The sequence below is a fragment of the Passer domesticus genome, chromosome 1 (genome assembly GCF_036417665.1).
Source record: "Passer domesticus isolate bPasDom1 chromosome 1, bPasDom1.hap1, whole genome shotgun sequence".
Classification (NCBI taxonomy): domain Eukaryota; kingdom Metazoa; phylum Chordata; class Aves; order Passeriformes; family Passeridae; genus Passer; species Passer domesticus.
The window spans coordinates 35,016,911-35,035,041 of record NC_087474.1 but is presented as its reverse complement, the minus strand read 5'-3'; the positions used below and the strand labels follow the sequence as shown (position 1 = coordinate 35,035,041).

The following is an 18,131-nucleotide window of genomic DNA, read 5'->3' as shown; positions in this document are numbered from 1 at the left end:
ATTTCTGATAAAGTGAAACTGACCTTGCATATTTATGATGCAGATGGATCTTGATCTAACACAGTTGTTTTGCTGCAGATAAATTTAAATCTAACTCTAAATCAGATTTAGATGTGATAGATTTGGGCCTGGAAGACTAACTTCACAGTGGCTCAGAACACAGTTAACAACGTGAATTTCAAGTTGTTTTCCATCAGCTTCAGATTCCATCAGAAGACTTTCAGCTGCCAACACAGAAAAAAAGCAACACTCACAGATGTTTACTACAGGTTAAATGCTTCATTTTGTACTACACAGAATAGAACTCATTCCTAGCAAGATCCTAACATTAAGGCATACAGTCTGTAACTAGACACTGAAAGAACTTAGGACCTTCTAAAACTGCTCCTAACCCATAGAGTTTGACATTTAAAAGGCTCAAAATGTGACATTTACTATGCAAACTGTTTTCATCCCACCCCATCCCCACTTCAATTTTATAATGACTAGAAAATAAATTAAGTCCCTAATAATTCAATGAAGTGCAAGTGCAACGGCGTTCTTGTTCAGAGCTCTATTGACTTTTACAGGACGTTATACGTAGGTAGATTTCATTACCCTCAGAGCAGAAAGAGCATCTTGAACTGGTTAAAACAAAAATCCATGTAGAATGCATGTCTTGAAGACTTCTACTTAAAACAATGCTTTTCAACAAACATCACCATCTTCCCTTTTCCCCCGCAACTAAACAAAAAGTGCATTTTGATCTCCAGAGGATTTCACTTGTTTTTCTTCAAATTTATTAGCTTCTGTAATTATATAGTCCATTTTATTGTTAAATCAGAAACAGTAAGAGAACACTCTAGGTTGGTATAGTCATTTTACAATGAGCATATCAGCTACAATACCTTTACCTAACGTTGTCAGAAAACCAAAAAAGATCAGAACAGCAATTGATTTGTTTTTTTGACAAACCTGCTTATTGAGATATCACCTATTCTGTAAGGAAGAAAATACTCAAAAAATAAAAAAGTTAAAATTTAGTTAAAAGCTTTACTTGTTTGGGAGCAATCTCATAAAACTCTTTTTAATATGAGCACTTCACTTCACAAAATGAAAAACTATTTACATCGTTTTGCTTGCGGTTTGGTCACATTATCTACACACATTTGCAGAAGATCTTAGGCAAAATAGGTATGTATCTTCTTCTGACATAGGCTATCAGATTGATTGCACATTTTCCTTTTACATAATGGCTCTCCTATAGTGCACTGAAGTCAGTGATCACTGTCTAATTACATTCTCATTTTAATTTATGGCTCAACAATAAAATCAATACCACTTCAAACCCAAATATCCAAGCGGCTGAACTACATATAGTGTGAAACATGTGCATTCCACTTTTTTAGACCTGATTTTCAAAAGAATTATATATCTCACTAGCACAATTAACAAACTGTGCAAAGAAACAACCTTTGCATCAAACTGGTTTGAAAATCAAGGCATCTTGCCAAATTCTGTCAACTGATTTCCTGCTAGTTACATCTCATTTAAAAAATGTTCATTTCCTGATGGCACTACAATGAACTTTTCAGCACGCGATTACTGAATTACAGTATCTTTTACATATATATGCTATATTTAGGCCAATAATGTAATTTCCGTGTTACACAAAATCATTGCCTTCACAAGCAGAGTTGCTACATACATTCACAGTTTCAATAGATTGTAATTAGCTTCTCCAGTTGTGCTTTAAAAATTCCGAATATTTTCCAACAGTAAGTGCAAAGCAAATGTCCTATGCAGCTACAATTGGTCACAGAGTTATAAACTCCAAAATTACGAGAAGAGCCTTCTCTCATTCTCCGTTTTCATCACCTGCTTTTTCAGGTATGACCTCCAGACTTCGACGAGGCTTTGAGATTTCTGTATTTTCAGTGCCTGGCTTATTAAGTCCACATGAAAGAGTGGCATAATGGATTTGCTTCAGATTCTCCAGTGCTTCATTTTTAGCATATTTGAGAAGATCAGCTTGTCCCTGTAAGGAAAAAAAATGCAGTTAGAATACACATTTGATAACAGCGTTCTCTTCTTTTTTACCCTTCTGCTTGTTTTGGATTAAAAGTATAATTGTCCTGCTAAAAAAGAAAAAATAAAAAAATAAAAAAATGAAAGAAAGACCAAAAACCAAACCAACCAATGAAACAAAAAAATCCTCCTCAAAAACCAAAACAAAACTCAAATACGGATTATTTAGTGTTAGAAAGAATCAAGCTCTTTTCTTTCTCTGAAGCCAATCAGTGGCATCAGCAAATGGGTAGGGGTAATTTCTGCCTAACAGTTTTCAAGAAAAGTAATCTGTGCTGTATTTTTAATCCATGGGGACTATAAATGTTTCTGCATAACAAAAACTGTGATGATTGATTTTAATACCTCAGGGAGCCATTTAAAATCTTCCTGGTTTTTTGGTTCCTAGGGACTTTTTTTTTCCTTAGCAATGTGATTCACTCAATAGCAGGATGGTAAAGGACCAGTGCTTGTCAATGCATGAAATATGAAAACACAGACTGGCGAGCAACACATAAAAAGGACAGTGATGACAAAGACTTCACAGGGCTGTCTGCAGCTCAGCACTATCTCTATCCCTCTTCAGAATTATAGAATCGTTTAGGTTGAAAAAGCCCTTTAAGACCACCAGGTCCAACCATTAACCTAACACTGCCAAGTCCACCACTAAACTACATCCTTAAGAGCCACATCAATCTTCCTCTTCACAGCAATTAAGTTATAAGCAAAGCTGTAAGAGAAATTGTCCCAGGCTTAGGTCATTTGGCTCTTGTTCTACAGTCCTCCATCTCTCTGTATTGATTAAAGCCCTCTAACAGTAACAGCCCACACTGGGAGAGCATGGCCAGCCTTCCCTGCAGCTGGTATCTGCCTACCCTGCCCACCTGCAGCAAATGAGCAAGGCTGCAGCACATGGTGACCCTGTCTGTCTTACTGGTGTGCACAGAGAAGTTCGAAAACAAGAGTAGCAAGTCTGCAAGGGCCAAAGTGATTGTGCTGTGCTTGTGTTCCTGAGGGAGAACTGCTCCACAGTTCACAGGAAAATACCTGAAGGAGAGAAATTCATACCTGAAGGGGGGAAATACACACACACACAAAGTCCAGGTACTGTAGTTCCTTGAGACTGCCAGTACCAGTGTCCAAAAAGGTATGAAAACTGACTGCACTTTCTCCAGTAATGTCTGTCCATCCTGGGTAAAGTCTGTCTCCTGACAGACATTTCTCTTGAAGACATGCTAGTATTTCTTCCCAAGATACTTTCCTCCACCTTTCCTCTGCCAAATAATGTTGAAATGCACCTTTACCTCTTGATTTTGAAAATACAGGAGTAGAGATAGAATAGCAGTCAGACAAAAATGTGTTCCCTCATACTTCTAATGCTTCTTTAGCAACTTAGAACAAAAATACTATCCAATGAAGTGAGTAGACTTACGTCTTTGAGACCCACAAATTGAAAACAAATTTTACTTTCTTCAAAGAAAAAATGTCCCCCCATCCCTCACCCAAGACAATAATAGCCAAAGTCTGTTTTTCTGATCACCAGAGAGGAAAAATCTAGAATGTCATCAATCATAGCATAAGCTTCAGTAATAATTTCTTCTAAAGGGCTACTTTTTATAAAAGTCACATACTTTTTTCCAAACTAACAAACAACTAAAAGCTAATTTAAAACACTCCAGCACACTAAATGAGTCATATCTGGAGTGCATCTGTTTCTAGCCCAAGTTCTGTTTTACATGGATTAGTAGAATATAGTTCTGGAATTTTAATCAAGTTGTTTATTATAGGCAGAGCAGCTGCTCTCAAACAGTCTATTAATAAGGTTGCCCAAAACTTAGTTAAAAAACACCCCTGCTTTCAGTTACTTCTATGCTTGCCAAACTTTAACTACTTAAGCTGATACTTTCTATGAAGGATTCTTGCTTGGCAGATTTTATTATTATTTCTGTTTAATATTGTTAACGTCATCCATATGGTTCATTCAGTTCTGAGAATAAAGATATAGAAGTTTGTTAACAATCTTCTATACTTCCTTCCCTACTCTCATTTGGGGTAGGGACTTGTAATTTGAATGACTACAGGGCAGTAGAACCAAGTTATGAGCTTTTAATAAACAAAAATCAGATTTTGAATGTGGTTAGTACAATCACTGAGGATTCCACTCTTGATCATCCTTCATCTCTTGACAGCTCCAGCAATGTGGTAAGACAATGTGTATTCCATTCCCACAGAATAATGAATGTGCATTAGGAAAAAAGTTGGGTTTTTTCCTGGATGGCTTCTCCAAGCCACCAACACTGGGTTGCCAATGCAAGCAGGCCAAAAGCCAGACTAGAGGGGAGGAAAGAAGAGCCTGAGACAGACTCTGGAGAAGAGGTGGATGGGGAGGAGGACAGTGTAAGAACGATCTCTGGGAAGGACTTGGCAAGAGGCCTAGGGCTGCTGAAAGGGAAGCTGGACTGCAGTATACAAGGCAGATGGTTACATCTTACTGCAAAAGGAGATGGTGAAACACAAACACGGTGCAACAACACTAAATTTGGATCTGACAGGTGAGCAGAGAAAGAGAAAGACTGAGGCAACATTTGGGATTGGAATACAAAAAGAAAACAAATTGACAAAATTCACCACTTTGAAAGTAGCCTGAAAATTATATATAAGTAGAAGGACTAACAACCCAAAAAGAGTGAGATATTGGTAATGAGAATAAAAGCTAGTGGAAAGAAAAACAAAAACACTGAGCAGGGAGAAGGCTGCTGAATGCAATAAATTGGGTAAGGTGATGAGAAATGAAAATTAACACCCATTGGGAAGGATCTCTGAATTTGGCAAGGAGGAAGCAGAAAATATTAGGCATCAAATGGGAACAGAATAGTGGATGTAGGAATGCCAAGAAGGAGGAATTAGGGGCTAGCAAAATGGCTGGTTTGCAGCAAGGAACTATGAGTGTCTGGACAATTCCAATCAGGGAAGATAAACTTTGAAAACAAAAGAGGATCTAAGATAAAGGGCTGGATTATTGCAAACAAGGTGTTCAGACTAAACACAGTTGTCCAAGCAGTATCACATTCAGACCAGGGTGAAATAGAAAAATGCATCAGTGCTCATTACTGTCTTCTCCAATGCTCAGAATTTATTTCTGAATGCCATTTAACTCAGAAAAATGTTTGTGAAACCAGCTGTGTTGCCATTATCTGCTGGTATGTCTTGATCTCAAGATACAACAAGAGCCAACCACTACTACCCAAAAATGCCATGAGCTCAAGTGAGAGAGCTCTGCACAATTCATGTGAAGTGCCTAGTTCTGTTGATGTACCATCATGAAGACATATGCTGGGGAAATGAAACAGCATGCACCTCAAATATTCAAGCTGTAGTCACAGTGAACACCACTGAAAAGTAATAAAATGGATCAGAAAGGCAGAAAATTTTAAAAGTCGTCCAGATCTGGAAAAAAACTGCCATCACATTCTCAATTAAACAATTGCAAATACTTTCTGTCTAGTTAGGTATCAAATGTCTCTTCTCCAAGGGCTCTCAAGGTTCGGTTTCAATTCTTTTTATTTTATGCATCCTGATTTTCACAGTAGCTGCTGTTGACTTAATAGCAAAGTCAGTTGATTGCAAGCTGGAACATGGGAACCTCTCAAATCTGTGGACTACTCAGGGGTCCTTCACCTTCTTAGCAGACCCAAATGACTGTAGCAGCTTGCTCTGATAAAATGCGTATTGTAAAGTCAATACATGAAACCTACAAAGAGCTCAAACTTTAGGCAAGCAGATTTATCTTACGGAAGTCCCAAAAAACCCATATTCCAAGAAATAAACTGGTTTGTGCAGAGAACTCGATGCTGGGATCTGAAGCAGTTGTAGAAGTAAACCAGCATGTTTCTTGCTACGTGGAAGGGCTGTCTTCACCAGGCTTTCACCTCAGATTAAGTCAAAATGTAAATTAATTTAGTCCTCAGTGTTGTCTGGCAAGCACACCAAAAAACTTGAATTGACTACCAGCACTGTGGTTAACAGGCAGCTTGTGGTAATTCCCAACTGGGAGCAGGATGGATCAGGCCTTGCAGAGCACTGGGAGAGCGCTCCCCTCACAGCAGCACACAGCAACCACTGCTCCCTTTCCTTCACCTTGGTTAAAATTCACTTACAGAACCGAGCACTGTGTAACTTAAATATTTCATGTTTACAGGCTTCAGGAAAAGTTGTTTTCTAGGCAGACGTGAAAAAAGACCTTAAAGAAGTCAAAGAACAAAACTTATATTCACTCAAAAGTAAACTCCAGCAATAAAAAAATTGGAAGCCCAATTCAGCACCCTTTAAACCTCTCTGTTTCAAAATGCCTGTGTCATCTAGTCTGGTTTAATTTTTGTTAAATCAATGTTAAAAACATTCTGTTTGTTTTGAAACTTTTGGCTAAGAGGCAGTGTTTTTATATCATAGCTCCATAACAGTAACTGAAAAAAAACCCAAAATGGTTCCTGTCAGCTCTTGTACATCCAAAATGAGGTACCATTTCAGAGTCAATTGGATATAGAATCAACTAGAATGTCCCAGTACAGCTACCTTCATAAGCTGTCATGTATTCACTTATGATTTTTGCTTAACTGGTTCTTCACTAGATATGTGAACCTGAAAGTTCATACTGAAAGTAAAATAGTACAGAGGACATTTAAAATAACTGCATGAGCGCCCTTTCCCCCAAAAATCCCAAGAAACCCTATTGTTAATGACTGTTCTTCAGCTCAGGATCTGGAACCCAAAGTTCCTATCGGGAAATGTAAGAAGCCACTATCCCCGTCTCAAAGTGCTCCTCAGAGTACAACAGAGCATTGCTTTGAGCAACCTGGTTGAGGGGGAGGTGTCCCTGCCAATGGCAGAAGAGTTGAAACTGATGACCTTTAAGGTTCTTTCCAACACCAGCCATCCAATTATTCTATGACATACTACAATGTTCCATGCCCAGCTGAAGTGCTCCGAGTGCAGTTTTGTTATCAGGACAAAAGGCCTTAACTTCCTAACTTCTAAATAAGGGGTTAATTAGGACACAAAATCCCATCAGTCTAGTAACCTCAAGAGACTAGTAGCTTTAGATATTTAAATTGAACTGGGATATGTTCTGAGAACCTGCAGGACCAGACAGCAACTATCAGAGGCTTTATGAATGTGCTCTGTGGCTGCCAGAATTTACTTGGAGATTTGGTTGAAAAAGTTCTGATTATTTAAAAAAAATAAGCTGCAGTCCTCTAAGTGCCTTGAATATTCCATTTATAAAAACATTTTTTTAAATACTGTAGGTGCAGAGCCAATGCTATTACAGAGATAACTGATGCCATGGACTGTATGCCTTGTGAGAGAAAGTAATTCACATCATATAACGTGATATACCTAAAACTTCATAGCCAACAAGAAACATCCAAAGTTAGGAGTCCCACCTTCATTCCAAATATCTCCATTGACCTCTCCCTTTGTGTTTAGAAAGCTCTTCATTGCTAAGACTAATTTACAGATGCTGTTTTGTTCTTCCTATGGGCATCTCAAATTCTGAGCCTTATAGAGGGTTTTTCTCAAAATTTTTCTATGCCAGACAAGTCTATAAATTTTTACAATAGGTTGTAGGACTCTGCTGTAACAGTGCTTAAGAGTGGTTTTCCTTCTTTAACAGTGTACTTTTGGCAGAAAATGTGATTACCTATGTTTAGAAAATATGAATTCTATCAATTATAAATAAATTACTAGCAAATAACTGTCTATTTGAAAGAGACGAATATTCTAGCAGTTTACAATCTCTGAATCAGGCAACAGACCAAATTTACTCCAAGTGATGTTGTGAAGTTAAATACCTCTGTGTACATATACAGGATGAATAAGAATGGACATGTGTGCATATACACATAGACAAATTGGATGGAAATACTTCAGCTGAATTCAAACATACTATACTACTAATAAATTTGGCCACATGGTTTCAAATTAAGAAAAATTAAATCCTTTAAAGCAGTAACTGTAATGCATGTGCATGCAAAACACATGGATATACTTAATAACTGCATCAGATGTTCTGAACAAAGTTTCCCTAGAATTAAGCTGTCAATTTTGCTATTTTATAGAACTTTCCATTGCATCAACTGCAGTCAAAATGTCCCAACTGAAAGAGAACAATCAATATGTATCTTGAGGGTAAAATGCAGCTTGATCAGTTTGGAAAATACATTAGGCACACCATGTGAGCGTGCCATGAATCCTCTGTGCAGGAGCTGAGGATGGCACTCATGATTCAGTACGGCTGTTCAGAGCCCAAAAATAATTCCTACATCATAGTTAAGAGTCCATGTATTTATTGTATATTGTCATGTTCATTTTTGTATTATTTGAGAAGGAAGTTAATTTGAAGAAGGCAGGGAATTCAACACATAAAAGAAATGCTTAAAGTGGTTCAGACTGTTGCTCTTCTGCTCAATTTCTACTCAAATGTGGATGCTCACTTTTCATCCTTATTCTCTCATGGTTTTTTGAGCACTGGGAACATGGCAATGGAAAGACAGTGAGATTGAAATTATGATTGCAGATCTTTTTCTCCAGAGAGGAAATGTAGTGTCTTAGAAACTGTTTAACTTCTGTTTAACTACATGACACAGAAGTATGGTTACAGCCCACAGTTAAAGAGTTTGGAGTGGAAAACCTCAGTTTGTCACTTCAAATAAATTTCACCCTTTAACTTTCTGTACATCTAAATGTGAGCAATAGCACTTAGCAGATACCTATCTGAACTGCAATACCTGTAAAGTAACTTTAAAGATGTTCTGCAATGCCTCCTATTAAAGTTTCAACAACAGGCTGAGTAAAATCTCACCAATTTTTTTTTTAACTGAAGTATTAAATATGGGACAAATTGTACATTCCAAAATAAAGGATCTTAATCTCTGAGTAGAAAAATACCAACCGATCAGTGTTGAAGAGATTTTCTCAATAATCTCTTCAAAAGGAAGGCCTTCTAACTTCATAATTACACTAATCCTAAGGACATGTACACAAGCCCTTCAGTGCTCCTTGGAGCCAGACCTACCATGTGGCTTCTCCAGTTCCTGGCGAACGCAGAAATCACGACTTCACATTTCAGTCGCTCACCAACTGCAAACCTCCCCCCCACCAACCCTTATGTTCAGAATGTAAAGCAGAGACGAAGCAAAGGTACTGCTGTTTCAGGAAGCATTAAAATAGATTTGCCTATCCAAGCTGGTATCTGACACCTTTGACAGAAAAAAAGGGATAGGAATTTATTTCTTTGACATTCACCCAAAGCCACTGAACTAACTCTATCCTCTCGGAAGCACAGGACTGATACATGACACATCCCATACACTGTCTTCAGGAAACTGTTCTGATACAGGAAATGTGATATTCTGGTCCTTTACCTATAAGCAAAACCTGCATGCATATTTTTAGAATGTATTAACTGTACACGCTGTAGCAAATTTCACCAGTTTTTGATTCTCCTCCGCACTGGATTTGTACAGTATAAGACAAGAGGGATTGGAGCACCAAGCGACCTCATGAAAAGCTTAACAGTTCAAACCAGCATGGAAAGCTGGAGAAATACATATGCATTACTGCTTTTCTGTCATAGTTCACTGTAAGAAGAGGCGGTATGAAACTGTATTTTCAAGAAGAACTAAAAATAAAAAATAGGTGGGAGAAAATAATTTTCTTTATAATTAAAACAGACTTTATAGTTTAATGTAGTGAAGAAGTGTTTGATTGAGTGGGAGAGAAGAACTCATTAGTGGATGTAAACACCAAACTTGAATAATTTGAGCTAGAGTCGAGGGAATAAATTAAAGGAGGCAGATTTGCTATCTCTACAAATTTTGATATAGTCTGCTGAGATCAAAGATCACCGATAGGAAACCTGAACTGTTCCATGTTCTAGTTTCCTGAGGGTCTCTGGCTGAAAGCTTTTCCTATACTTCACCATTTACTCTTTTGTCAAAATGTAAGCAAATGTGCTTGACAAAATGTAAAGAGTCTCTAGCTCATACACTCAATTTATCCCGGCCTGGATTATGAACACAATTTGCTTCCACCATTAATCACCATTCATCATCGACTGCAGCAGTAACAGCTTCCCTTTTGTTTTTCAGTAACTGCATTAACCTTAACACTTATTCCCCTTCAAATCACAAAACAGGGTTTAAACAATGGCATAGCTGCCTTCCAGCCTGAGCCACTTTGCAGAAGCCAAGACTCATTGTTTCAGCCAGGTATTAAAGATTAGCAAGGATCCTGCCAATGTTAAAAGATTGCAAGAAGAAAATGTCAGACAAACTAAATGAAATAAGCTTCCATAACACTACATGAGAATAACAAGTCCCATTGAGACTCTGCTGTGTTTCAGGTTATATAAACCAAATGGACCATGATTATAGAAGTGAATAAATCTAGTTGAACTGTGACACAGAGTAATGACCAGTTACACTATTAGAATGACAGTTTTGAACAGAAAAATACAGTAACTAAACAAAGGAAGACACATTACCTTTAAAATTGTAATGTTCCATGTAAAACTTTCTACTGATTTTTGCAGTTTTCTTTCTTTTAGGCCTTCTCTTGCTCCTATATTGTGCAGGTTTTCATGAAACTCCATTGCTGTAGAGAATAAAAGAGGTACAAATATAGTATCTATTTTAGTGCATTTTTGTGATCACAGAAATAGCAACTTGAAATTAATAAGGCAAAAAGACAGTGAAAAAGCTTCAGAAATTTCATTCTTCAAGCACAAATCTATCTGATGTAGTAAGATGCAATGTTATACAACATGCCAATATATACAAATCTCTCTAAGTCTAAATCCACTGAAGCACCTGTTAGTGCTTCATTGCTATACAAAGATGGAGCCCAGCAATTATTTCCTAAAGAAAAATAATCTCTAAGCACAACTGAATGTGTTGTACCACATGTAGCAACTATAAAAAGGTTTTTACAAGATGGAAACAGTAATTTCATTAATTACTCTAGCCCAATAAATTTATTTTGTGCCTTGCTCTTTTATGCATTTACATCACAGTTGTCCAGCTTACAGTTTATATGGTGGAGTCTGCCCAGAAAATAAACGCTTTACCTTATCTCTGAGAATAAAGGAGTAACTGTGAAAGAGGAATGCCAAGTGAACTTGCCAAGGAATGCCAAGGACATTTTACCATACCATGTAAACTATTGTGTCCACAAACTGTATCTGACAAACTCCAAATCAAAAATTATTGGTAAAATTCAGATTAGCTTGATCTAAGCACTGAGCAGACCAACCAAAGTTTTTTACACTGCACAGATAGCAGAAACATAATTTGCTTTCCATGCTGCTGTTACAAGCCATATAAAAATAAACTTTAAAAAGTTTCCTTCACACAGGAGAAGTCAAATGTCCTTCCATGAGTACACAGGGCAACCTAACATGGACTACCTAACAAGGATTTCATGGATTATGAAAGCCATAGTTCAGTTGTGCTCCCAGGATCTCCATCTCTAATAATGTACAGGGTATTTTGATGTCAAGAGTTGGCAAGTGGTTGTGACATATACCTATGAATGTAATAGTTAAAGCACATATTATACTTTGAACTATGTTGGTTGTGATCATCTATTTGCCCAGTGAGTGTATGTACTTCAAAATCTACATGTACTTTATTACCATGAATAAGCACATAAACTGGGGTTGGCTGTCAATCTGAGAGAAGAGTGACTTTTAAGGACATTATCTCTTCTCCATAATCTCTTTATCCTACACTCATGTCTCGTTAAAAGAAAGAGGGATGACTGAATGTTTTCACTGTACACTCCCTTACCTTACTCCCACATACGCACACACACATTTTAAAAGGTATTCATAGATTCATTTAAAAGGCAAAATTGTTCTTTCTATCTTTTCTTGCTATTTTAAATTTTGCTACAAGAAAAATAAATGGCAAATATTTTCCCTGAATTAACATACTGTATCATTTTTATTTCAATCACTTCTCTGTAACTCTGCCTCTGCCTTCTCAAACATAATGTTCATCTTATATTTCCCCAAAACAGATTTCTAAACAGGTGAGAAATTAAAGTTCATAAACCCATCATTGTTTTAAGTATCCATTTTCCATTCCTATAAACCAAAATAATAAACTCCCAATATGATTATGGAAAGATTACACACAGATCTCTATTTACAATATTACACTTCTAGAGCCATCACAACAGTACAGATTTTCTGGTCTGCACGATGAATTCTGAGACATACTGGCAAACATTTGAAGTTCTGCACCTCATTTCCATCTTAACAATTATTGCTTGTCAGCAATTGATAATAATTTTAACTAAAGCCACACAGAAAGACATTAAGAATAATGCTGACTGCCTGCATGTTAAAAGTGGAATTGGTGCTTTGTAGATTTCAGGTTATTTTGATGTATATGAAGTTCCCGATATCACAGATATCAGATGGACACAATGGTGACCGTGTATTCTGCCAGCCAGAAAAAGCTCCTTTATGTTCACTGACAGCCTTCTGTGGTGATGCTCAGCCCAGTCTACACTCATGCTATGATACATTTCTGTCCTTCCAAAGCCATTCCACCCCAGCTAAGTACCCTTGGAAGTTGGCAGGAACACCTCATCACCCTTCTTCAGAAAATGAAGCAGTCAGATCATCCTACCAGGGCACACACGTGTCACATGTGTCACACATAGAAGGTCATCTAAGCTAAAAGGTGCCTCCTGCTTAAACAGCAATGATACTGATAGTGGCATCCTCAACATCTCTCACAGACTGGCCAACTCCTCATCATCATGCTACACTAAACCTAAACACACAAGCAGGGACAAGTAGACTTGAATTTTATTTCCACTTCCATTACTAGCTCTTGCCTGATTCATTGAAACGAATTATTTAATCTCTTTGTCTCAGTGTTTCCATCTGCTGAAAGGAATGAATTGTATTTGCTACACAAACAATTAAATTTTAGAGCATGAATGCAGCACAACATTTAACTGTTGACTATGTCTCTCTTGGCATTCATCTTGTATGTTCTCACTTGGTTTTCTTGCACTTTGCCTTGGAATTATTTCATGCTTTAACTACGACAAAGGAATAACACAAGTGTTAAATTCCAAAATTAAACTTATTACAAGATAACAGAAAAAGGAAAGAAAGAGGAAAGACATTCTAATTTACAGCTAAATTAATAAAATAATTTATGTGTCCATATAAACCCATGTAAACACGCCTTTAGGATAGGCTTACAAAGAAAACTCAATGTTAAATTACTTTTTTATATACACAGTTTTCTGTCTCCTTGCAAATAAAAATTCAGCTCTCATTCTCATTAAGATATAGTAAACAAGGCACTTTTATGAGGCTTAATTACTTCTAGATTTATTAGTCAATTAGTAATTTTGAACTGCCTGAGAGCTCTTGAATGATAACAAGCATGCTATTAACCTGATGTATCACCCATTATATTTTTGCATATACCACCTCAATCAAAGAAAGCACAAGTTAGTCATATTTTCCATTTATTGTGGCAGATGTTAAGGAAGATATAATTTACAACTTTCTGAGTGACCACGAAGAATATAGAGGCTGTATGCTCTTCTGTTTGGATGGTATTTTCTGTGTTTTAGTTTTTGGCCACTGCACAAATGTATTTGCCTACAATGAAATTATTACTGATTGTTGCCTTGAGCCAGAAAGCTCAGATCTAAAAAGCTCTTTTGACTGGAAACTCTTAACGAAAATCCTTATTTGCATAAAATCACTGAGGTTGAAAGGCAGGACCCACCCCATTGCTCAATTCCAGCATCAGAGAGAACAGGTGGCCCAGGACAGTGTTGAGGTGGCTGTTCAATATCACCAAGGGTGGATTATCCAACCTTTTGTGGGATTGAAGTGAGGCTGACTGGCTTGGTCCTACTTTCTAGCTTTCTTTAACTTGTTTGTCTGTGCTCACTCTGCTGCCTATGACAGTGTGATGGGGTTTCAAATATCATTATTTGGTCCCCTTCTGAGTTTCTGCTAGGGGGTACGAAGGGCTCGTAGTTTGCATAACCTGCATTAAGAAGTCTGGTCATCATTGCATAAGTAAGGGTGAGCTGACAGAGGCCATACAATTTCCTAAGCATTTGCAAAACGAAAGCTGATTCAAGTTTTCCACATTAAAAAGAGCAGCTTTCCACTGAAACATTCACCCCCACCAAGTATTGCAAGGCATGTAAATACATTGTAATATATGTAACAAAACAGCAATAGCATGATTCGACAGCAGGTTTGTACAGTGAACAAAATACTGCTGACAAATTTTCCTAATCATAACCAGAGATTTCACAGCATGTTCTTCTCCTCTGCAGTACACTTGTTTATTCTAAAGCATTCTCATAAGCAATCCTTCAGTATTTCCAAATAATATTTTCCCCATCAGTGCTGAATCTCTTTCTGGTTCCCCAGTGACTGCTGGTTAGTTTGAATTTCATGACTGTCTCAGCTTTTCCCTCTCTCTCAGACCCATTCCCACAGCCCTGGAATGCATTAGATGGCTTTAACACTTCTTCATTCCTCTGGGAATACCTTACATTCACATTCAAGATGTTACTCAGAAATTTTACACACAATCCTTTTCTCCCATTTCCAATAACCTCAAATAGCATGAAGAAAAGAGAAGCACTGTAAGGCTACTCGATGCAGTAGGAACTATGCATCATTGAGACTAACAAAAATTTGCTTAGTTAGTCCTGCAAAAAGAAAATCAAAATAGGAGCAATTGCTCTCTAGATACTCTAGACCAGTCAGGTAAGACCTCGGATCTCAAAGGATCCCTGCAGCTAAAGGACAATCTTAGGATGGATGTCCCCCAGCAAAATCAGAATTTATGTAAAATCTATTACCATTGTAGATGTGGGTCTGTGATCAGCTTTAAAATGAGAAAATTACTCAGATCAAAAACTCATATTCAATTTAAAATACAGCTTGACATGATCCATTTTCAAGAGCTGTTCTGAGAAACAGACTTAAGGACCCTACAGTCCTGTGTTTCCTCAACCAGCTGCAGAATGACCTACAGTGTTACATGCACAGGATGTCAAACCTGTATTAACTTATGCTTGCCATATTCTGATGGAACATTTATGTTTATAATCTCAACAAGGACTAAATGACATTATAGAGAGCAATGTGTCTTATTGCTATGACATGCTTTAATAACAAGAAGTTTTCCTAAATAAAGCATACAAGGCAATATAATTGTCTTGACAGGATGATAATTTTGAGTCATACTCTGTCAGAATAGCTTCCAGACTGGACTTCAGCTTTGCTTTATGTCCTGGATTCTTAGTGTTTAATTTTTCACAAATATGTTCAGTAAATACAAAACCATTCAGAACTTACAACATTCATATGAGCTTAAAATATGTGTTATTGTTCTAGTGATGCTTGAAATGCTAGAACAAAGATGCCCTGCATATTGTTGTAATCCCAACATTGTATTTGCATCGAAAAATATTATTGGTGATATACCTCAAAAGCAACATTTTTGATACTAATAAAAGACACTCATCTTCAATTGTATTTAGCTCGAAAAAATAATTTCTTCCTTTCTTCAAAATGAAGCTACTTCAATATGAAATTTATTGTCTTTAATTACTAACTAGAAACAACACCTGTTGGAAGCTGGTTAGCAATTCCTCCCACAATGGGCTCTCACAATAGTTCCAAAGCACCATATTTAAGATATTCATTAAAATGTGCCATATAAAGCAGGATAAGTGATTTTGCTATTTTTAAACTAGTTAAGAAGCATATATTAAAAAGGAAAGTGGCCTTAGGTCACTGAGCTGCATGTAATTATGGTTTTACATACAATATATGTATATTTGTTTGAACTGTCTATATATATATGTATATTTGTTTGAGCTGTCTAATGATAATTACACATTTATTAAAATAAAGATGTGAAAATAAACTGAAACGTGGAAAACTGGAGTTTGTATGGTACAAGTACAGGAACATCTGGAACTCTTGTTTGCTTTTGTAAGAGCTTCTATCACAAACTCCTGGCATATCACAAAGCCCTGGCATAAAATCTCAGTTTATAGCAAAAAAATTCACACCTTTTCTTTAACTGAGAACCAAGATACTAATTTTCAAGGAATCTTTAGCAAAACAGCCAGCACAACACTTACTTAGCTGTATTTCTAAAGCCAGATCTTTCCTTGACATGCTCATTTGTTTTCTTTGATGAAAGCTTTGCCAAGAGATGATTTACAACCTAGCTGAGACATAACTACACAGCAGGTGGGCTGCTCCTGCTATGTTTTTTCTCTTAACAAAGAACTTTATCAGTGAAAAAGCACAGTGATGAAACTCTGGCAATAAATTCATATACTGGGTACGCCTAACGTGAAATGAGTAACAAACAAAATTTGTCTATGTCTATATGAAGTAAACACTGGTAATACTCCAGGTATGAAGCACTTAAATTCAGTCAAGCCAAATATAGTTTATTTCATTTCTGGTAGAGCTCTTTGATTTAAAATTAAATTAAATACTTTTCAAAATAGTTATAAATACAAAATAAAATTAAATAAACATTAAAAAAAATTAATGTAAAGAAAACACCTCACAGCTTTTGATTAGGTTATCACACCTTGCAGGTCTACCACTATGCAGATTCAACTCAAACACTTACAAAGATGCTGTGAATAATTTGCATACACAGATTTGTTCTTTACAAGAAAAAAAATCTAAGAAATCAGTTTATATATTCAAGTATTTCTTCCTCCACTGTGTAGGTTAAATGGTAATAAACAAAAAATTCTAGGAAAGTATTTAGGCTGTAAGTATTCATTTCCACATATAAATATTTAATTTGCTTATACAGCTTCTACTCTTGGCCACATCTTTGAAAGTGACAGCTTTAATTTTTTACAACAGTAAATATGTTTCTTAATATTTTTATTTTAGATTACATTCCTTAAACAGTCAGCTATTTCAGCCTCGCAAATAATTTCCTCTTAAAATTAATTTTATCTGAGAAAGAGATTGGGAAATGAGTCTGGCTACCAGACCATATCAACAATAAATCAAATCCATCATGTTAGAGAAGCAGTAGAAATCACTATACTTGTAAATTCTCATATGTTTTGGTTACAAAACACTCTTCACACAAAGATTTAAAATGAACCTTCATAAACCAATGCTTAGTGTACCTCTATATTTTTTAAAAGTCATTACTAACTGCAAAAAACAGAGTCTTAGCAGGAACAAAGATTACATGCTGAAGTACCTCCAAACACTTAGTTTCCACTGAAGATACTGAAAAAATGTTATGCCATAACGAGAGAATCAGAATTTCTTGGCAGATTCAAAGAATATTTTGCTGCAGATTTAAGATGCTCAAGGCATGAAATATTTGCATTCAATATAATTACTTGACAAAAGAATACAGTACCTTAATTAGTTGTTCAGTATTTTTTAATTACTTTGACCTCTTTGGCACTGCGCACTACCTCTGTAGTAAGTGGAAATATTTCTCAGACACAGACAGACATGTAGGTACTGCCTCTAGTTAGGTGGTTTAAAACTGTTTTGGTGCCCAGTGTCCTATTGTTCTTAAAAACAGTAAAGTCAAACTGCATACTTCAGAGAACCTTCTTATTCCAACATCCCAAACAACAATGGCATCACAGCCTGCTGAGCACTATCCTTCCCTTTAAATTGGTATTTAGTCTCCCAGTCCAGACTCATGCAGTCCCATGTGCAATCACAGTAATTCAGTTCTCCATAGAAGAGACTTTCTTTAATGCTGGGGAGCCACTGAGGACTTAAGATGCTCACCAAATTGTTTAAGAAACACCATCAGAAGAGATTCATAGCAGCTGCAGTACCAATCTTACACTGGTAAGAAGCTGAAAAGAGGAAACTTAACATCTATGCTACAACTTCCAAGGGTTAAGTAACCAGCTCCACTCTTCCAAACGCTTTCAAGAACAATCCTATATAAAATTACCCTTCCACATACCGAAGTCAACAAAAAGAATATCAACTTTTAAAACTC

The 18,131-nt window shown here is 36.6% G+C and overlaps 1 protein-coding gene across 2 annotated transcripts in view; it reads right to left on the bottom strand.

Moving 5' to 3' along the window:
* Positions 1 to 756: 756 nt before the first annotated feature.
* The window catches only part of PLCL2 (phospholipase C like 2), a 99,403-nt gene continuing 82,028 nt past the window's right edge, over positions 757 to 18,131 (bottom strand). For both annotated transcript variants that reach the window (XM_064413878.1, XM_064413882.1), the window contains 2 exons: positions 10,589 to 10,698; positions 757 to 2,017 (listed from right to left, as the gene is read on the bottom strand). In XM_064413878.1, the coding sequence (XP_064269948.1) occupies positions 1,838 to 2,017; positions 10,589 to 10,698 (290 nt within the window). In that variant the 3' untranslated portion in view covers positions 757 to 1,837. The remainder of the gene's footprint in view (positions 2,018 to 10,588; positions 10,699 to 18,131) is intronic.